Source organism: Nipponia nippon, unplaced genomic scaffold (assembly GCF_047370975.1).
Source record: "Nipponia nippon isolate SJK-2023a ecotype South Korea unplaced genomic scaffold, ASM4737097v1 scaffold_10, whole genome shotgun sequence".
Lineage (NCBI taxonomy): Eukaryota > Metazoa > Chordata > Aves > Pelecaniformes > Threskiornithidae > Nipponia > Nipponia nippon.
In genome coordinates this window covers 34360010-34382723 of record NW_028262291.1, presented here as the reverse complement: position 1 = coordinate 34382723, position 22714 = coordinate 34360010, and the positions used below count along the sequence as shown (strand labels likewise).

The 22714-nt window shown below is 41.9% G+C and overlaps 2 protein-coding genes across 2 annotated transcripts in view; one reads left to right on the top strand and one right to left on the bottom strand.

Moving 5' to 3' along the window:
- Positions 1-7564, top strand: part of VTI1B (vesicle transport through interaction with t-SNAREs 1B) — a 19053-nt gene extending 11489 nt beyond the window's left edge. Inside the window, exon 7 of the transcript XR_015702020.1 lies at positions 3553-7564. The gene's annotated coding sequence lies outside the window, so the exon portion shown is untranslated. The remainder of the gene's footprint in view (positions 1-3552) is intronic.
- The window catches only part of ARG2 (arginase 2), a 23247-nt gene extending 533 nt beyond the window's left edge, over positions 1-22714 (bottom strand). Inside the window, exons 1-7 of the mRNA XM_087746529.1 lie at positions 22500-22714; positions 22259-22331; positions 8649-8826; positions 7595-7754; positions 2703-2797; positions 2468-2572; positions 847-983 (exon numbers count right to left, since the gene is read on the bottom strand). Of these exons, the coding sequence (XP_087602655.1) occupies positions 847-983; positions 2468-2572; positions 2703-2797; positions 7595-7754; positions 8649-8826; positions 22259-22331; positions 22500-22616 (865 nt within the window). The 5' untranslated portion in view covers positions 22617-22714. The remainder of the gene's footprint in view (positions 1-846; positions 984-2467; positions 2573-2702; positions 2798-7594; positions 7755-8648; positions 8827-22258; positions 22332-22499) is intronic.

The following is a 22714-nucleotide window of genomic DNA, read 5'->3' as shown; positions in this document are numbered from 1 at the left end:
AGCTTGTGACCTACTCTACCCCTAGACAAGTAAAACTGGCTCTCCAGTGAGGGATGAGGTTATCATTCTTGGGTGCAAGTTTGTGGTTTTAATTTGGTTCTTTCTTACGTCATCACTACCTCACTCATCCATGCTTTTAGCATTCAGCAAAAACAAGTTTGATGGTCCATGTAACACTTCCGAGAGGAATGTTTTTCAATTTTGTTTTCTCCCAGTCCGAAATTTAAGGCATATAAAATAGCCTCACCTAGTATTTTTTGCTATCCTATTCCTGACTATTGAATCTGTTGTCTGGTTGAGGTTTTTTTGGGGGTTGGTTTGGTTTTTTTTTTTTCCTTCTTCCTCCCATACCAACTTTTATGGCAAATAACTCATTGTTTAAACAAATTAAATAAAAACTCCACGGCATAAGGAGGAAATTCCTCATATATTGAGTCAACTGCATTATACCTGGTGAAAGCTTGATTTGCTAGCCTTGAATCCTAGAACAGAACTTCAAACTGTTTAAAATTCTTTGCACCCATTTTTACATCTGACCTCATGCGTTTAGGAATAGGGGACAGTATTATACAAGATGACCAAGTAATTTTTGGCATTCGTTGTTAAAATATTACGTATTTTATTTACTTTTGGTAAGTTGCTGATGGTTAAGCTGCTTCCAACACCTGGGGTATTGCCCAGTCATAGGACTTCTTCCCTTACTGACGGTTGAACTGACTTTGTAGGCACCTCGGGTTTGACTACATTTATCTTCGTATCTAGTTACGTGGGATAAACACAACCAATATGAGCTCTATGTAGTTTGTCCTGTCCTTGCTCAGTCCGGTACTGCGGGTCAGCTCCTACCTGTGTTGTGTATTTCCTCTGCGATGTACATGCCTTCTCTGTAAGTTAATCCGCCTAGAACAGGAGTCCCAGTCGCTGGAGCCAGTGAGGGATCAAAAGCATCAATGTCGAAACTCAGGTGAATTGGTCTCTGTCTCCTGAGACGGAATAAAACGAGAAAAGCCATCTCAGAACCTTGAACGCTTTCTACATTTATTACTTACTGTCCAGGCTGATCAGCAACGTAGCATCATGCTCCGTGATGCTAAAGGTCCTAAGTCCTATTCCATGTCTTTTATACATTTGGAAAGGATTTTTTTAATATCTTTGGACTCTGAAACATCTCTTAGCTCAGAACTTTCCCTAGTACACAGTGGGAAAAGAGAATTTTGTCTTTCTAGGTTCACTGAGCATCTGCTCAGGTGTGATTTGGCTGAAGATAAGTACTTCAGTTCTAACCATCTTATCTGGTGTTTGTCTCCTTAGCTGGAAAAATGTAGAGAAATGTATGATGCAATCCAGCTTTTTCTCCTTTTGTACAGAAAGCCAGGCTGAAAGGCTGAAACATTGATTTGCATGGCATCTAGGATGGAGGAAGCACCAAGCTTGAGGATTTCACAGACAGCTCAACCAGATGAATGCAGCATTCTGCATTTTTCAGGTCAATAGTTGAAGGCTGCCTCCAAACTCTGCCATGTAAGCCTAGGTGATGAAAAAGTGAAGGATAATCTCATACCTAAACCATTAGTTCCTTACTACATGAAGTCTGGCAACCCATGACAGCTTAATAAATTGGACGCTGCTTGTCACTCAGATGAGCTATTTAAGTGGTAGCCTGTGTACTTCGAGCTTACTGCAGGTGCTCAGTAGGGAGAAGCATCTGGATTAGCAACTACTTTACTTGGCACAGCTCCAGCTGGGAAGGGTGAGCACACCGTTAGATACAACAGCATGCAGCACAGATACTGGGACCTTGTTCTGCTTACAGGACTGTGTTCTACCCTGTGGTGAGAAGTTAGTCTTTTAACTCTGATCCTCTCCCTGTGTCCCTAGACTAGCATGATTTGTTCCCTGGTCTGCTTCAGCAAACTTGAACAAGGTTAGCAAAGACTTCAGCCTTGAACTCAACTAAGGGAGCGGTTACAGCGAACTCCACTAGCTAAACTGAAAGTGGCAGTTGTCGTCAGGACAGCATATGTGAGCACAGTCTAAGGAGGAAGCCATCAAATGCTTCTACCTCATGTACTAACAGCTGAATTCAACTTACCGGCAGTTATACATATATTTTTAGAAGTATAACATATAGCCTAGACTCCGAGTTGATTCAAACATTTTGTCAAACTGCAGCAAAATGCAGAATTCCTCAAGAAACAGAAAAATCATGTAAAACAGAGCCACAGTCGTAGTGACTAATGTAACCTATCTCATAGCTTTTTGCCAAACACTATGAAATGGTTCCAGTTCAAGATGTGGAAGCTGAGGACTAAAGTCAGTGCTAAGACTTTACGATTTACTGGACACTGTCACAGTTCTGTTAGGCCACCTTACATCAAGAGTGACCTTCACTTAAATAACTTTCAGGAAAATAAATATTCAACAAGTGGATGACAGGAGTAGTTTAAATCAGATAATAGTTTGTTACCTGCTCATCAGTTGTTCAAATGTTCTTTCCATAACTTTCTGAATTCCAAGGCGATCAATATCCCTCATGGAAAAATACTGGATGTCATAGTTCTTCAAAATATAGCTGTTAAAATAAAGAAAAAAATCGTTACTGGCCTAAGCTTAAATGTAGCAAGCCTTGCGAACAGCCAGATGTGGAAAGCAGCTCATGATTTCAGCCTTTACAAAAATCCTTTCAATCTCGATCAACTTACTATTCAGCAGGATCCACATCCCTCAAACCAATGTACACAATATCAGATGCTGAAAGGCAGGGCTTTAGCCAGGAAAAGCCAGGAAGTTGTGGTACCTGCAAGCAAAGGTTTGGTATTAGGTTAGTTTAATGACATACATAACAAAACTGTATTTAATGCTTCCCTCAAAACTTTGTATTTATTTATAGCATCCTTTCTCTGTCTAAACAGAGAAACTTCATTACTTGAGAGTCTGGCTTCCTGATTTGATCAGTCCTTGCCTTTGTCATACCATTTTACCCGAGTTGAATGTTAATGGATGAAGTTTTTACCTCTTCTATGTTTTCCAGTTTGAAGAGGCGGAATAAAAAGCCCAAATCCACAAGGAATAGGTAATTAGCATCAATGAATGCAAGGGGGAAAGATAAGAAACTAGCTACCCAGATGCAGATCATTTATACAGTGCATTTAATGGGAATGCTATGTAACTTACCCAGTACCTCATACTTAAGTGGAAGAATAAAAGCCAAGGCACCTGCATCTTTTTAGGAGAATCACCAAAAAGTCATGGAAACTTTGTTGCAAAAACGACATTAAAAATGGACAAATTCAAAGTGGAAAGTAAAAAAAAAAAAAAAAAAGAGCATGACAAGAAGTTGGGCCTCCACACAGGGCTACATCGTACTGTTTTTTAACGTAGAACTGAAGGGAGCAGGTCTAGGACAGCAGATGAAAGATGACGAGGTCATAATTTTTCAGCTTGGTAATTAAGTAGTCATGGTATGAAATTATAAAAATCCTTCAGTTAGTAATATCTACTAATTTTAGGAGTGCTTTAAATTAACTCAAATTTCTTTTCTTCCTCTCCCAGCTCTGAAAATGGCTATAGCCAACACAGCTGTCAAGCAACAAGAAGGCTTTGCTTCCCTCTTACACTTCTCAATTACTAATTATATTCTAGTTGCAACATTTGGATTTGTTTCTAAAGGCTAACACACCCATAGCTATATTTAATTATGTTTGGATTAAATAAGTACATCTAATAAAAAGTATTTGTTATTCTGGGGCAATGAAACTTTTCTGCAGTCATGAATTCAGAAGAGGGATAAATGATATGGAGACCACTAGGAAAAATAATTCAGGTCTCTCTCAACAATGAAGCTGTATCTGCAAAACCCCTCACCATACCATAAGCTGAGCATAGTATTGATAATACTGTCAGATACTCTCTAGTGTCAATGACTTAGTAGATTTAATACTGCCATTTTTAACTATACCTCTTCCTCTTTAAATAAAGAAAATGGAACGCCTTAACTTCCTTTGGTAGGCTCTGGTTTTTTACTTTGTTGCAATAGAAGAGGAGTTGCTGATAGTAAAGCCAAACAGGGGTCAGAAAAAGGTGCAGGCATTTTCATGGTAAGTTATTAATAGCAGTTTATGAGTTTAGTTTGCATGGTTCCAGGAGCTCTGACACTAATGCTCAGTTTGAGGAATGCCAGTCAAGGGATTATGTTCATAAATATTTTCCCTTAAAACAGCGAAATTAATTTTGAAAGTTTTTTAAAAACCCTAAAGCGCCACCTTGCCTTGAGGAGTACCAGGCAGTGCTCCTGTGAAGCTACCTGGGCACACAAGTGGCAGCTGACAGCCTGCGAATGGACTGTGCAGGCAACACCAGGGCTTGTTCTACAGCAACCTGGCCAAATGCTTTATTTTATTTCATAGCCAGATGCATCACTTTTCTACTTCATGTTGTCTGCTACATGGGGACATTTAATTCAGTAGAGCATTGACCAGGCTCATTAGCCCTGGATACAGAAGGGATTCTGAAAACAGGTGAGATAACACCTAAACTGAGGGACTTGAAACAGCCCTGGGGAGTTCTGGGCAGTTGTGCTCATTTAAGCAGTTGCTGCCACATCAGTTCCCCAGGCCAGCTGTTTGTAGGGTCATACAGTGAATGACGGCTAGGACTTGATGTGTCTCAAAAACTAACCAAGCAAAGAGACAGTGCTCCTGACTCACTTTTCGTGCAATCCCACAGAAGGTTACAGCAGCTAAACTGCATTGCTGGGATGGGGTCAAAAACGGTCTAAACAGATGGTGCCACCAAGAGAGACATATGTTACGCTACTACCTCTGTCTCAGGTCCTCTTGACAGGGAATGAAGAACAAGGAACCTGGAGATGCTGGAAGAGCAGTACCAGTTAGTAGAGATGGGCAATGAATCAGGAAGATAAAATGTAATCATGCAGGCTATTTTGCTCTCTTGTTATGTCCTCAAAGGAGCTCTTGTTTCCCTGTCGTTCTACAAAACAATCTAGACAGGGAGCCGAGTGCCAGCTAGCCTTCCTGAGACTATTCGGTTGATGACCAAATCTTGTGACCCAGAGAGACAGTTTGGTGGAATGATGGAAGTCCACCCAGAGAAGCATACACACAGGTGTGTCACGGTGGGGAGAGGTTACTCAAAAACCCCTTCAGAGCATGAGTGAAAGCAAGGAAGGAGATACAGGGCTCACTGCAAAATCTCTCGTCCTCTCACAGCGCTATGCTATGTGTATGTACCCTTTGACAAGACGGAAACCTCCGTGAGGAGCAAAGTGCAACTGCTTAGTTTGTCTATCGCTTTGAGAAAGAAGTTATGTTTAGCAGAGTGTAGGACAAGAGTAGCCTTCAGTTTTAGGATTCAAAAAAGAATCCTTGCAAAACAGTCAAGAAAGAAAGACAGTAAATTTTTTTGTCCCGCAGTCAACACGACTGCTCTACTGGATGAGAGTGCAACCCACATGCATCTGTTCACACATAAAGGTTCCCTCCACCGAGTCAGATACGTAGCCAGACAAGCTATTGTTGAAGGCACATTCTACTACTGCTGAACAGCTGTTTAAAAATTTATACTGTTGTAGAAGCCACCTTGTACCAGCAGGACAGATGTTGTTTTTCCTGCCTCTAAACAGGAATACAATATGGTAAAAAAGCCCTCTAAATGAGTACAGGCCTCTCTGCGTAGCTGCAAATACAGGTTGAGGGGCTTGTGTCAAATGTTTCTGCATGGGCTTCCTGACAGCTAGAATTGAGGTGAGCTTGTAATGAGATCTCATAACCAGCACCATACCTGACTAACTCACTTCTAAGTGTAGCCTAATCTTTCTCTTTCTTCACTACTGCTGCTGGCAAGAGGCCTGCTCCCCCACTGACTCCAGAAAGCCCACAGTATGCTTTTAGTAGCTCTTAAAAAAAAAAAAAAAAGTGTTTTTTTGTGCTGCTCAAGAACCGGAGCCCAGCAGACCAGAAATCATAAATGCATAGGCAGGAAGCCAATTAAATACTTTTGTCAAACGAAAAGAGAGGAAAGCAGCATACCTTATTCTGCCTTTCTCCTCCTTCCTCAGCTATCAAAGAACTTGGCTTCTTTCTGTTCTCACCAAGACAAACTGTTCACCTTAGGTGACCTCCAAAATTCACAAAATTTTCTTTTGCTCTTCCTATCTTTCCTGCAGAAGTGAGTGCAGTTGCCAAAAAGGAAAAAAAAAAAAATCACCCCCTTTAACTTATGGGCAAGACACTAGAAGCCCCATTAATTTTGCATTACTCTGGGAATTCTAGCATGTTTGTAGAGACCATACTAGAATTGTTAGAACGAGGAAAGTATATAAAAGCACCAGATGACTCTGTTGACTTGTGGATGGAATTCATTCAAAAGAATTTGCAGGAGAAAAGCAGAAGAGCTTTACCAGATGATAGCAATCTTGCTATGCCAAACAGGTACTAATGCAAGAGTAGCTTCAATAGCCATAAAGACATTAAACATGCTTGATCTTACTTGGAAGAGTCATACTTCCATCAACACAGCACCCCCAAAATTTGTCAGAGAGAAAAAAAAAAAAAAAATCTAAGAGAAATGACTAGCAAAGTGCCAGAATAAAATCAAGGGTCAGGTTTTCTGCAGCTCCAGCTTCCATTCTCAACCTGCAGTTGCTGATCCTGCTCCCGCTTTCCAGCCTGAGCTTCAGCAGAAGCAGATTGTCATACCCAAGTTCCTACTGCAAATGCCTGCAAGGCACAGGCCATCACTGTAGTGTCTCCAGGAGATGCTACAGGTACCTGTATAGGGAGATACAGCCCGCAGTCAAGCCAAAAAGGCTAGGGTCGGGTTAGGTCAACCTACTGCTTAGCATCTTGACAGTAGCAAAAATTGGCCGTGCACATTCCACGTGCCCTGCTAAACAGCTGGTTTTGATAATTTGACCTCTTTCCAAGACAAAGGCTATCCCTTTAAAAGCACCCTGTAAGCAGGTACAGATGTTCTGATTTGTAATATTTGCAAGTGGAGCCAACACCAGAGCAGCCAGTTAGGAGAGATCATGCAGGAACAGCCCCTGTCAGGCCCCAAGGTTGTCAAAACATGGAAGAGCCAAATTAAGCAGAAGAAGTGTGCAAGGTATGCAGGAACCAGCTGTCGCTGGAGGTGAACTCAGCACAGCTCTCACAGGCTCAGCTGGGGGGAGGTTCCCTCTTTCGCTCAGTTGGTAGAATTGATGCCATTGCACAGCCTCAGCACCAACTCCACGTGTTATGCAGGAATGGCACCATGGCCAGCTGCTACATAGAGCTTGCGCGAACTCTTGCTTTCGGTACAACCCACGAGGGCGCTAACACAAAGAAAAGCTTTTTCTCATTCTTGTTCCTAAATGTGTATGTATATTTACATGTGTGTGTGTGTGCATTTGTGTATAGGGGGATATATATATATATATATATGAGTACACACACAAATAATACGTATTTTTGCTTGTACTCAGATAAAAAAAGGTGTGCATTTGCAGCAGATAAGAAAGCACCTCACACCAGAAAAAGTAAAATGCTCCGAGGATATCAATGTAGGCTAACTGTACAAGCAAGATACTTACTTTATCTTTGAGCTCTCTCAAGAGAAATGAGAGAGGTTGTCCATGGAGGTTTCCAGACTGAGTTGTAAGAGGGGTGTTGATATCAGCATGCGCATCCACCCAGATCACACCAAGGTGTGGGCACTGCCGTGCGTGGCCGCTGACAGAACCAAGTGCCAAGCTGGAAATACAGTAGCAAAGTCTTTAGTCAACATTTGTCCTTCAGAACAACTACAGGGACAACAGGAAGTCTCTGCAACTTCAGTCAGCAATGTTGTCACGTTTGAACACATCAGACATCTGTGACAGTAAAGGGTGCATCCCATATAAGCTGCACGGTATGCCACTATCATTATTCCAGAAGACTCCAAGGCTTGAACTCTACAGGACTATACTAGTACTGACAGATAAAAGTGAGCTCTTTTCTCTCTCCACTGTCACCCTTCCCACACTCTTAAGCTTCATCTGTTCTGCTCCAAATGATCTCCTAGAAAATCTAGTGCACTCACTCATCAATTCTGCTGCTCACCCCTTTTTTATTCCCATCCTAACACCTCGTCTCCCAATTCATTCTTAACATGCCCTGCCTTCTTCAACCAATCCTCAGACCAAAGGTTAGTGAAAAAGAGAAGAAACAGATTCACATGTTATAAGATCTATTACAAAATGGTCTGTATGCAGGCACTACAAACCTATCGTAAAAGTTGACATCCTGTGAGTTGAGGGGCAAAAAAGAGACGCATCACTAAACATTCAGCAATAAAGACACTACAACAGTTCCTAAAGGGACCTGATCACACAAATTTTCCCAAACAGGAAAACCTCACTTCTATGTCTGCAGATCCCAGAACAGTCTGGAACTAAGCAGTACTGTCTTAGAAAGTCAGGTTTTTGTAGCTGTCTTCCATGTTCCACCCTAAAAGCCCCAGCAATAAAATCAAAATGCTGATACCCTATGGTATTGCCAGGAAATGGCCCCAAGTTGTTCCCACTCTCCCCTTATTTTTTAATTAAATTCTTATACTCCGAGTGTCAACCTGCAGCATGCACCACTAATTGTTTTAGTTCAGCTCACCTGTGATCACCTCCTATAGTCACACAGCTGTGTCCAGCAGCTACTGCTCTGCTTACAGCATCAGCCAATACCTGGCTGGCTAAACCCACTGAGCGGGGATATAAAATCAGGTTGTTGTACAGCTCATCATTGGGAACTTGAGTGAAATTCAAATCTCCGAAGTCATACACTTGGCATCCTGGAAAGAGAGCAGCAAAAGAAGAAAGTGAGTGAGTTACTTAAATAAGTGCCCAGAGAAACGTTCAAATATGGTCCCCTCAGAAAATCAGTTGGGCAAGTATGAAAGGAACAATGGGAAGGGAACGAATTCATTTGACTATCTGCACGCCCTTGCAAACAACCATGTCACAACTTTACAGATTAGAAAGCTTAAGATAGTATCGTCGCTTTAATTCAGCGATGAGATAGGACAATCATAGAAAGTCACCTAGAAAAACGGTTTGTATTTTTAAAGTTATGTCTTGGCAATTTTAACATGAAAAAGTACAGTTTGTATTGCTGCCTTCCTTCCCAATTAGACGGATTGTATACAGCCTTAAATGAGCTCAGTTGCTCAAAGATGCCTAGGACAACACATTTCACTAACTATACCTGGATCCTAACAGTTATTTTCTAATCCCACAAGAATCCAGGCACAAAAGTGCCAAGTTACCAATAAAGGAAATTTTCTTACAGTACTTCCAGGCAACTCCATGGAGGATGCACTACTGCTTTGTAAGAGAACCTGTCCATTTTCTCTACGCAGAGATGTTCTACAAAGCATCTTTATCTACATCTACATCTTAATCTACATCTACAAAGCATCTTAATTCTGGGGCTTTGATCCCAACCCTCCTTCAGATCCTATCATTGCCAGTTAAAACTTAATTGGCTGTTGAAGCCTGACAACATTCTGGGTCTAAGACTCAGTCTTTCCTAAAATGTATTTCTGTCTACCTACCCTGAAAATGAGTCACTTCACAGATTAGGAAACAAGGGAACATTTTTGACTGTTGTTTCCCCTCCTGCACCCAACTGGGAGCATATTTATTAACTGGCTGCATTTAAAGTTTAATTCTCTTTCATACACGTTACAGAGCTTATCCTTTGAAACTGCACTGTCCCATACCACGTGCTTTCCTAACAGTCATTTAAATACCAAAATTTCTAACAGTATTTCAGAGGCCAGAGCCTCTCAGTTTCAGATAGGCCTGTCGCTGCAGGCACTGATGAGGACTGTAAAGGCCCCAAAGTATTTACAGCTACACCAATAGTGGCTTAATAAGCCAAGACCACCCTGAATACCAGTCCTGCCTGTCCCATTTGTTCCTCAGAATCACTAGTCTGTTTGCAGTTCAAAGTATCCAGGCTAGAGCTTGACATTCTGCCTTTAGCCATCCTATGCCTAACAGGGCACATCTTTGAAAAATTAAGGCAAGCAAATCAACATGAAGAAACAGCCCAGTTGGGGCTCTGGGCTTCCTGCTTAATTTCCATTAAGCCATTAGTCTCATGTCTAGGAAAACAGGGTACGTCAATTTGCTTGGTGGAAAGAACGTAAAAGTAGCATTGAGAAAAACATGACTTTATTATAATTTCAAAAGGAGTTTTGACGGGTGAACAGAGTGAAGGAAAGGTTGAGTCACTTGTGAGCATTAGGTGGCTGGGAAATAGGCAAGCATTCTTTTTATAGCAGGGACATCAGGGTATTTGCTAGGAGAGGATATGTCAGCTAAGCACAGCTACTTGACAAAGGATTAAATAAATGTAGTCTCAGCAGCTCTGTGAGAAAGCACATTATCTGCAGAGACTTAAAGCAGTAAGCTAGACCATGACATACCACTCCCTGGTTTTCAAAAGGCAACACAGGCATACAACAGCATTTTTTTTTTTCCTCCCTTGGGCAATACCCAATTAGCCAGGAGGACTAAGACTGTGGAATTTTGAGCCCATTTTGATCAGATTTGAATGTGCTATCTGACCTCCCATGTGACCACTACATTTTTACCCTGTTTCATTCTGCTGCTGTGCAGAATCAGAAGAGAGTTGTGAGTTCTGAGAGATGCTCAATGAATGTCAAAAAACTATTTTTGTGTCTTCCTGCAAGGCTACTTCTCATGCATTGCACACTGCTACGCATTTCAAAGTTTGATGAAAGTACATGAGCATGCCTGGGAGACAAGTTTTGGAATTAAGACTTCAAGACATTGCATCATTCAATAGGTATCAAGAGCTTTTGGAGATGCTGTACAAGTTAGTAATAGCTTTGATCTAACACCTCTGACATCTGTGGGAAGTAAATCTGCAGTTGGGAGCTGTGTTCAGTGACTTGCACATTACACAATGTAATGGAAGAAAGGACTGCCACTTATGTTTTGTTCTCTCTTATAGGACATACAAGCACATCACAGTATTTTTACCCATTAAAGGACAAAAAGAATGAAAGGAAATTATATCATGAAGCTCCATCTTGAGATCAGTGTAAAAGAACAAACCATGCCATCTTTCATAGCACTAAGGAATCGGTTAAGATTCTTCAGGTTATGCTCAAAGCAGGCCAAACATGGCAGATTCTAGCAAGTGTGTTTGAAGTAGCACTTGTGTTCAAGGATTTCTTTCTTCTTTATCCTGCCCTCCTCCCAGTCCCCACTTGTAAGACAAAAAGATTTGGTTCAGCTTCTGAATAAAAAAGCCATTCATTTCTTATGATCACATCAGGTTCATACAGCTTACAGTGTGGGTATGGTAGAGATGGATGGACACACACACACACTTCTGGGGTCCAGAATTCTGGGATCTTGTCCACCTTTTGGACAAATGGTACTCTCATATCTCCTGCATTAAGATACCTGTCTCTAGTTATTTTTATAAAAAAAGCCTAATTTCTGTTAAAGACCATAGATACCTTCAGGTTTTGTTACCATCCTCAAAAGTTTACTGTTGTTCAGATAGAGTTTATAAACCTTGCAGGAACTTCTTTTCTCAGCTTTGTGCTTTCCTCTTTTATTTAGGCCCACTACTTTTATGTGCTTGCAGAAGATAGCTCCAGTTTCCCAGGGCGATATGAATGTTTTCAGCCAACTATCCAACAGCTATCTGATTAAGATAGTTAATCTCATAAGTATGCACTAATCCAATCCTCAAACATCATTAATAATATCTTTTCTTCCTACTATTTTTTTAATTGTGCCTAGAGTTTTGAAAGCTATGATTAAATGACCTCAGGGCAAAAAGAAAGCTTAGTAAACAGACAGTACACACACAAAATTTAAAAAAAAAAAAAAAAAAAATCACAATACATAGACAAACCATGTATCCTGAAGTGATTAGAAGTGTGTATGCACATGTGTGCACTTATATTTATTGGGATTGACCAGATATTAGAGATGAACTCAAGACATATATTTGTCTTAGTGCTTACTGAACAGCAAAGAAAAAGAATTTGTCAAATTATTAAAGTAATTATTGATGTATTTTCTTAGCTGCTATTTAGAGTGTCTCAGATATTAGTCTAATACTTAAAGACCTGAATTGTTTTCCACTTCATCTGCCTGCTTGCACATAGTTTTGATTTAAAGAAATTAAAAAACTTAATCTTTCTCAGCTACACTATTTTGTCCAACATAGAAATTGCTAAATGGATAGACATGCTGTAGTGCAGTGCGATCTGGTGGATCTTGCTGTTATTTCACTGTTAGTGAAAGATTTATATAACACACCACACCAAACAATATGCACTTAGTTTCTTTGGTAGTTGGGGCATGCTCTATTTTAAGATACTACTAGCTATAAACAAACAGCTTTTTAAATCAGCACAGAAAGTTAACATGAAGAATATATATGGGCCTTTTAAAAGACAGTAGATCCAAGTTCTGAAAACTGGAAAAATATGTGGGCAGATAGGAAAGCCAGCTTCCTTACACTCGTTAGGAAGCACGGCATCCACACCATTTATCAGTGCAGCAGATCAGGTCTAGCCAGGATTGAAGTTCTTTTTAAATGAAACAGTACCCTACAGTACTTACAAACTAGACACCACAGACATTTTGCTACTAACTAAATAATATGAAATAAAATACAATCAAAAGAAGCCTTTTGTTCCACTTTCAAGCTCTAACAGAAATTACATTCAAATGAAAAAAGTATGTTTTCTGCACTGTTGATAATTGACTAATGAATCAAACAGAATACAACAACCAAGTCCATACAAATCAGCTTCATCAGCACGCTGGCTCAAGAGGAGATCACTTTTTTAATTGAGGAAAACAAAAAAAACCCAGGCTTGATTCATCTATTTCTCTTACAAGAGCTTGAAAGAGATATCAGGGAGATGGAGGTGTCAGTCTGAATATGAACACACAGTATAATTACGTACGTAAGACGCATATATGCACAACAGTCCTCCTGTTAGTATGAATGATTAGTGTATAAAGGCAGCGCACATATCTCTTCTACAGCTGAAGAGTGCAATCCTCAGTGGTTCAATGCCCCCCTCTGACAGAGTTTCACAAACAGGGCTGCTTGGGGGCACATTTCAGCCAAAGATGAATAAATTAGCTTGATGTAGTTTGTACAGTAGATCTTCCCTAGGTCAACTTCTTTTGACCAGACCAGGTTAGGGAAAGGTCACATAGGCATTCAACCAGCAGACCAGGGGGTGAAGGGCAGTCATTTCTTCAGCCTGCACAGCCAGAACCAGAACTTTACCTATATCTGGTAAAGGAAATCAGCCGTTACTATAGCAAGGAATTTCCCTGCACAGATTTAGAGAAAATTTTCTTCTGTAAAAGCAGGTGGCTTATACGTCTGGGGGCATTTAACCAGGAAACATCTGGGCAGCAGCAGGGAAAGCCTCCCCATCCTCCTCTACTAGAATGCTGCACCAGAGCGAGAAGCAGCAATCTGGTAAAGGAGATGCAGCTCTCAAAATCCAGGCTGTCTGCTGACATTGCCCAATGGCATGCTACTGTAACACGCTTGTTACAACTCTTCTAGGCAGCAAACAGGAATTGGAACAAAAGCATTTGGAATGTGGCTTACACTGGGTATTTGTGAACTAGAGGTAAAAAAAAATTCCTAAATTAATGGGAAAATTAAATATTTCCTCTTCTGGGTTTCTAAACCCTGCTGAACTATTTTCAAAGGAATCTGGAAATCCCTGTTACTACCTGTTGCTTCATACTGTGTGTTACATAAAACCACTCACATGAAAACATCCCTCCTGCAAACTGTTTTCTCACATTACAGCCTGTTCAGTGAATCACCACCGACACAGAAAGGCTTTTCAGGAAGCAATGAGTATCATTAACAATGTTGATGACAGACAAACAATATTTTCCTTCCTGTGAACAAAACAAAGAGCTACAAGCTGTTACCATCCTCCCTGTCACTACAAGCTCATTGGCTTATGGTACAGACTTTGTAATCCTTTCTCAAAGACACCATCAAAGTGTTGCACAACAGAAAACAAATGACTCAATTCATTATGACCAGTGCATTCTAAAGCCTCTTTTAAGACAGTTTTAGCCCTTCAGAATTATCCAGGGGGTGTGCGTGTAAAAACAAAGGGCATACTTTTGTTTTACAAATATGAAATTAGGCTAGCAAAGTTCCCACTACAAGAGACTGAGACTTCAGCCACCTAGTTTAATCATAACCTTCTCGCTTGGAAGTTCTTACACCGTGTCCAGTTCTCTTTGAATGGAATATATACCTGCTGGAAGAAATGTCCTATTAGATATAGATATTTGATGGCTCCATAGGTTTCTGCCAGCTCTAAGATTTCACTTCCTAAGAGGGAAGTCCATGTCTCAGTTATTTCCACCCTACCTTTTGGCATTCTGAAAGGTCTGGTTTAATACAAAATTTCTTATCTGTACCTATTTAAAAGGCTTCAGCTCATACCACAGCAACAAGCAAAACCAAGTCCAACTGCTACCCCAAGTCTGTAGTCTCAAGGTGTTCTTTTCATAAAATTAGCCAAGAACCATTTTTTCCGACACCAAATCGAGCGGCCACCTCATTTCCCTTTGACAATCGTTTATAACTTTACTCTCTTATGAAATCTAGTGCGCTTGACCTGAAGAGGCCTCCAAAAACGTCACTGTCAGGTGTTAGGAAACATTTGCACTGTGGCTTGCATCAGAGAGGAGACAAGGGTGCAGCTATTGCGGTCTGCCACTCTGCTGACAAACCCTGCGCAAGTTCTACTTCCCTTCAAATAAGCTTAACCCAGAAACAGTTACCTATAGCAAGAACACGAGCAGGCACTTACAGCCATAGGAAGTCATAACACTAAAACAGCTCTCCTCAACAACAAGCACCTTGTGCTTTAGATAGTTACAGAAGTTAAGTAGTTATTGTAATAGTTAAGCCCAACAGGCAACACTTGAGAGGAAGGGAGAGCAGAATATATCAGAGATTACTGAAGTCCTCTCCCCCTCCCTCTTAGCAGCTGCAAGAAACTTAACATCAGACCAGCTCGCTTCTTCATATTCAAATGAAAGATTGGATTTTTTTTTTTTACTGTAGTGCCTCACTCCCTGCTTTTCACCAGGTGGTTTTACAATGGAAATTTCCACCTTCCATCCAAAAATAATCCTCTCCAGTATATTCACATAAGCACATACCTGCCATAGGTATCTTGGTCTTGCGAGTCCACAATGACAGACAGGAATAAAGTTTCAAATGAGAAAGTAATAACAGTTTCTGTGCACCATAAAGCAGATCACAACCCAACTCATTACTTAACTTTTCCTTCTGTCATCTCCCTTTGTGGCCCTCCCCAGTAACTCCTCTTCTTCAACACCATTCATGGTAAACAAACAAACAAAAAACACAAAACAAAACAGCATGTGATCTGAACTTATACCAATCCGGAGATAATTTTACAGGTGCAGAAATTCAGCTAAGTCATTTATTAAAACTCGTTTTATAATATAAAAAAATATCAAGGATGAAGGGCATTGCCATAAAACCAAAGAAATACAAAACCCCCAGGAGCTCTGTTATTTGGTCCTTGAATCTCATCTCCCTTTATTGAAAGATTGCAGGAGGAGTAAAAAAAAAAAAAGAAAAAATAAATTAATAAATTAATAAATTCAGGTTTCCTGATCTGCATAGCTTAATTTTTTAGATGTATTTAAACTAAACTGATATGAGGAACAATTAAAGCACCTAGTGAACTTTACTCCAAATTAACAAAGTTTCTTTTAAAGCCAACTTGATGGATAATGCGCAACCTGGCACATGCGCCAGCCAAATGGGAGAAGAAAAAACAAACATCAAACCAGTGACTGACACAAAGCTTTTCATTCCAAAGCAAAAACAAGCAGATGGTATCCTCCACAAATGCAGGGAAGGGAAGATAATCAGAACTGACCTACTGCAATGAATGCTCCAACTCCATGTACTTGAACTGGTGGCATTTTTCTAGTAACTTCTAAGGCTAGTTGTAATCATGCAAATATCAAAGGGTACAACATTCAAAAGGGTAAACCATAACTGCTGTCAGAGCACGCTCCCCCACTTCTAGGAGCTTAGCTTCCCATGCTCAAGGCGAGCTAAAACAGCTCTCCTCTGAAGCCTCAGCAGGGCTCCTTCTGCCTGCCTGGTTATCAGAGTCGGCTCCTGGCTGCCTTCCCTCATGGCGTGGAGCAGCACCTGTCCTTGATGCATTCTGACAACTGGCATAATTTCAAAGACTCACTGCAAATGCCAGTTACGACCAGTCCATTTGACTGTGCTTTGATTTTTGTGAAACCACTGGTCTTTGAAGCTAACCACTCATGGCTAATTGACATTTGAGAGGTAAACAAGATCTCCATCTATTTCCGTATAAATAAAAAGAGGTCATTTATTCTAGCTCTAGAAATAAGCTGCAGTACTACATAACCATGTTTTACTGATTTTATTAAACAAAGGTGTTTGTGCATGGTTGTGTCTGAGGGAAAGAAAGAAAAAAGAAGAGGATTGCCATTTATGTGTTCTGTTTCGGGGAAAAGGGGGGGGAGGGTGTGCCTGGGTAAAAAAAAAAAAAAAGAGGACATTCCCATTTCTGCTTTGTAGGGCAGAAGACTTAGCTGTTAAACTAACATTTGTATTCTATAACCTAACCATTTTTTTCCTGAGAATGTTCCTAGAAAATTAATAGACTTAGCTTTGACAGTACTGACAGCGTATGTGACCAGAAAGAACCATGAACAGTAGCATTTCTCATCTCAACAATACAGAGATTTAACTAAACAACATGCTGCTTAAAATGCCAGCAGTTACTGAAAATTTTGTCTGTCCACCATTTCAACTGTGTCAACAGCAGAAAATGTGAGGAAAGAGGCTAAAAAAAAAAAAGACAGATCTTGATGTTATCTATACAGTAAATTTAAACTTTATTGGAATTCTACAGATGAGAGATATTTGACTGGCTCTACTAAACCAGGAAGTCTTAAAGAGTTTAAAATACTGACCTTTGAAGGGAAACAATTGAGATAAGAGCTAGTGCAAAGCTAAACTAGATATACAGATATATAAGCTAGATACACCCAAGAATACTGAATTCCTGACAGATCTTGTTTCTAACACAAATGGATCTTTGTCAAACTATAGTCTACGTGTCTGATCTTAATTCAAATATAGGGGAAGGAGAACGGTACAGTTTATCAAAGTCTTCAGGGATACAGGCAACTCTTTGAACACAAATTTACTGGATGGGCCGATGAAAATGATTTTCCCAGCACTGCAGCTCTAACTCTTGCCAGTCCACATCTACTGAACCCCAACACCAGTACTTCACTATGCATACCCTGGTACATAACTGAAAGACTATTTATCTTCCTCTTAAACTCTTCACCCAAGAAGATTTAGACTGGAAAAAAAGGAGATATATGTAGAAGAAGCTGCTTCATGATTTATTTTGAAGACTGAAACTAACCAGGTGAGCAATATTGGTGAGACAGCAAAGTTGAATTGCTATTTTTGGCAGATTTCAATAGGAGTCCAACGGTTTTAGGCAAAGCAGGAGCATATCTCCTGGATGCGTATCACATGGAGCAGCTCCATTCCTCTTTTAGAGGAGGTTACTCCTTTCTGAGTCACTACACTGACCTCCTGAATCCTATTACTGAAGAGCTTTGTTCTGGTCAAACAAAAGACTAGTAATATGATGGTCATTCTCTTTGGCAAGTCTAGCTTTCCTTCTGTCTGTAGGCCACATGTCTCTGCAGTCCACTACCTCATCAATCCAGGAATTCAGATCCAAACTTTGTTAATCCGTTCTAGAGTAATCCAAATCCAAGTTTGACTAAACTCAGCAACCCAGCCACATCCAGTTCTAAATAAAGAAGGTGGGGGGCAGGAGGAATCAACAACAGTCAACATACAAGAATGAATACTTGGGAAGAAATTTTATACTAAAGTTGTTCCCATGTTAGCAACAGCAGAGGTGCTCTAAGTCACCTCAAGGGCTATAGTAATTGACACAACAGCTATACAAATCTGAGAATGGTCCTTCTCTCCTTCAAGGAAGAGGACTAAGCAACACTCTGGATTTAAGTTTGATTGGATTCTCTGCTTAATCTGCAGCAGAGAGGAGAAATCCAAGAAATTCTCACTTTAAAGAACTTCAAACTTTGCATCTTCTATAGGTGACAGATGCACTTGACCTAAGCTATCTTCCCCACTCCTTCCCACCAAAAATCCAAGAGCCTTTGCATATTGCGCCCACTTGTCTTTACTGCCAGAACAATACGCAGTCCTGCAAGCTTTCTACCCTCACCTCCCCCATGCCAGGGAGTTATGGATCTCTACTTTCATACAGCACTTTTACTTCTTTGGCAAGATGGAAGAGTTCTTTAAGGTGTTAATATTTTAGTTTCCCTTAGGGAAAGAAGCAAAGCCAAAAGACAAATATCACCAAGGTGAGTAAAAAGCTCCACAGGCTTAGTCAGTTATATTTTAAATTATCCCTACTGCAGACTTGCACACCCACTGTTTTTGGCTTGGGAGCTGGATGCCTGCTACATTAACTCTCCTCTTGCGTACACCTCGAGCTACTACCAACACATAACAGTGCTCTCTGCTTCTAACAAGGGGATAAAAGTCAAGTTAGTGGCTCAGATTCATCTCTGACAGTCTGGTACAGACTAACGATACCATCTGCCTCTGAGCTCCCTCCTCATATTTCAGCCTAAGCATAAACATGCTGTTCATAGGCAGTCATCATTTTAAGCAGCCAAGAATTTACCATACCATGTAGGTACAGTCACAGTCTCTTTCAAGGGAGGGATGCCCCCCCCCAAAAAAAAATAGAAAATGGAGTAGCAGCTCAGAACGCTGCAACAGGACTACAGAAGAACAGAAATTAGGATAGGGTGAAAGGAACAATAAAAATCCCTCCCAAGATACCAGCCAGTGAAAGCAAGACAGTGCAAAAAGGAGGAAACAAAGGTCTAGTGTTCTCACTCACCAGATCTGATGTGGCTCGAGCACTACCAACGGAAGTCATTACATCAGGCATACAAACATATGAAAAGCCATGTGGTTGTTTGCTATTCAAAGTAGCAAAGTATGTACACATAAGACTAAAACAAACAAATGCAGTGCATGCATCTTACTACCTGAACACTACATTTTAGAGGAGACTTCAGAGCATCTTCATTTTATGCAGGTCAAATTGAATTTGAATATATGAATGGAAAATGAAAAATAAAACTTTACAATGTCAGGCAAACAGAAGAATGATCACCAGAAATCTCTGCCACTTAAAACAAGTGAGGGCAATTTTATTTGAGAGTTACTGTTAACAGGGAGTTTTCATTACAGGAACACTGTGTCTTTCCCCCCCATCTATACTCCCTTAGACTGCCCGGAATCCACCCCCACTCTTCTACTGGGAAGCATCATTCCACAGCTGGCCTCATGCCTGGTTCCAAGCTTGTCATCACAAGGAGAGTCACGTTTATAGCACTCCCTCACATACCAGTGGGAAATGGGGTCGTGAAACAACAACAAACACTCCCGCTCACACACAGACCCTATGGACACAAATGCTTCAGAAGTAGCCAATGCATACGGGAGAGCAGACGCCCTATATCTTAGATAAATGTTATTTCTTTTTAAAGGAGAAACCTGGTCTGCTGCAGTATTATTTACCTGCTCCTGGAAAACAAGCAACAAGGTCCCATGAAAACTATTAATTCTTTTAATAGATAAATAGAATACCCAAGTTAATAATGAGAATAATACTGTTGCTCTATTGCCTTCTTCAACGTATGAGAAGAAAATTCAGTGTTAGAAAGCAGCTGAAGTTTTACTGCCAGTTCAGTGTACCACAGGAGTCCAAGTGGAGTCCAAGCAATGGCGCTATTATCACATCACATTACAGGCAAAGCTATCCTGCCAGCTCAGGGAAGAAAAATAGACAGCCATAGACAAAAACAATCATTTGTTAAATTTCCACAAACAACAGATGTGCACAATACAAAAGGCTACACGGTAGCTTTCCCCTCAAATCCCCCACCCTACCCTCAAGCAGATTGTCTTTGCAAGATAAACACCTTCTCTGTGTATGCTGGTGACTGTCATTGTTTCAGGATGGGCCCTCGCAGCAGAGCCTGTTACAATCCATGTGCCATTCAAACCTGTTCATAAGAGAGCTGCAGAGATTTAAGAAGCAATAAAGAGAACACCGACTGAAAAGAAAACCCTACCCCAGTGGAAGAATATGTCAGGAATAGGAAACTGAAACTGCAGGAGGAAGAAAGCCCAGAGCCTTTAAAAATTGTAAGGGAACAGCAAGAAAACATCTCTATGTGCATTATTGATTAACGAGTAAGGAGTCCATAAGCAACTAAACAGTGAAAGTATTTTTTGCCTTCTGCTTATTTTTGAAGTTTTGCTTGCTTCATTTCTACCCTCACAACTTTTTGTTACTGGAATTCAGAAAGAGCTTGTATCCTCCTTTCTTTCTACCTTCTCCAAGTTCCTCTTGAAGTGAGCTTATGTCATGCAAATGAGTTTTTTCTATTGTGGTTTTTTTTCCCCTCCCCAAAAAAGAATTCTTACAAAATGGAAGTATTAGATCTGAACTACTTGAAAGAGAACCCCAGTCCTTCCAGTATAGAATTCTGTTGTCGATATAAAAATAAACTGCTGCCTACAGTCTTGCCTAGAATAACATATCCTCCTTTCAAATCTGGTAACTTGTTAGTTTAAAATAAACTCTAAGCACAGTAACATCCAGACCTGCTTTTATTACAGTATGTAAGACCTCTTTTAGACACTCTCTTCCACGTTCATAGAGTTCAAATATTGCCAAGGATGGCATACATCTCAATTTTGCACAAAACAAGACAAGAAAAGAATGTCTACTCATTTGATTGCAAACTGGGACTTTTCAGCTTGTGAATCATAAGATATGCAGGAAAAGCCTACAGGGCTAGACAGAACAATAGCTTCTGTTTTAAAGAGTTCTTATATTCAGAATCAATCTGCTAGAGGGTTATTAGGCAATTATCTTTCCTCTGCATGCATCTAAATTCCACTAACACTAATCACACATAGAGCAGATAACATAGTTCTTTCTGTAGTCCACTCCTGCAATCCATCCCCATTGTACAGTTTTCCATAACACTTTTTAGACTAAAGATTCCCCGAGACAGAATTCCGCTTTACAAGTTTCCATCCCTCATATCCTGTTTCTAATAACTGTGATACAGTTTTCTGCAGTTCTCAGCTTGTAAAAGCAATAGATGTGAGGAGCTGAAACACAAATAAGCACATGGATATGCTTAAAATAACAGTAGTGGTAACAGTGAAAAGATCAGAAACTTTCCATTCACGCAGTGCTATTTGCAAGTGCTTTCAAAGCAAAACTTCAGACAAGACCTCATAAACAAATCTGAGGATTTCTCCAGAAAGTTCTGAGTTTCATCACTTGAAAGCATGCGAGTATTTTAGGAACAAGGTAAGTAGCTGGTAATGAATGTGGAAAAAGCAAACACCTGATGTGAGAATTTGAGGAACACAGCCAAGGGTATTACTTGACTGGATACACTGAGTGCACATAATGTTTTAAATGGCCTCACGTTTCTCTAGGTTTTCGGAAGTCACCACACGTCACATGCCAATACAGCGCTCGGTGTGCCAACACCGACGGTGCGGGGCTACAGGCAGCTGTTTCTGGGAAGCCGGAGGACACCGCGGCCGGTGGGCCGGGAGACCCGGCTCTCTTTGTTCCGGGAGCCCCTCGCGGCCCCGGGGCGGCTCCTGCGGGTGCTTCGCGGGCGGGAGCGGCTGAACGGCAGGCGCAAGCTGGTGTGCGACAAGCCACCCTTTCCCGGTACCGCAGAAACGCGGCAGGCGCCGCCTTCCCGCGGGCACCGGGGGCTCAGGAGCATTTCGGGTTTCGTGATTCACCGGCAGGAACCGTTTCCACCCCACCACCACCCCCCCCACTCCACCACCACCACCCCCCCCCGCCCCCGGGTTCGCAGCAAGCGGCTGAGTCACGCTTCGCCGAAACGAGCCGTGAAAAGGATGCCCTGCCAGGGGAGGGGGAAGATGAGGGCGGCCCCCCAGCCCCTCCACCTTCCCCGCCCCGGCGGCGAAGCCCCCGACGCCGCGCCGTGCCTCACCGAGCCCGGCCAGCCGCTCCACCAGCCCCGCGGCGCGGAGGGTGGCGGGGCCGTGATCCACTCCCCGCCGTTTCTGCGAGACAAAGAGAAGGGGGATGCGTTAGTCAGCGCTGCCTGCAGCCAGGTACGCGAGCCCCGCCGAGGGGAGGGGAGGGGAGCCGAGCGGCTGCGGCACCCGCCTGCCCCCGCAGCGCAGGGCGCCTCTTCCCCCCCCCCCCGCCGCCTCGGCCGCGATGCCCACCTGCCCCCTGGAGAGCGGCGCTCCCACCAGCGCCACGGAGTGCGCCTGCCTGGGCAGCTGGAGCCCCGCGTCCGCCTGCCTGCGGAGGAGCCGGGCGAAGCCGCTGCGCAGGGCCATGATGGAGCTGCCAAGCGATGCCCGCCGCCGCCGCCGCCCCGCTCCTTTTAACGGGCTCCAGCCCCGCGCGCGCCGCGGCCAGGGCCCGGCTCCCCGCC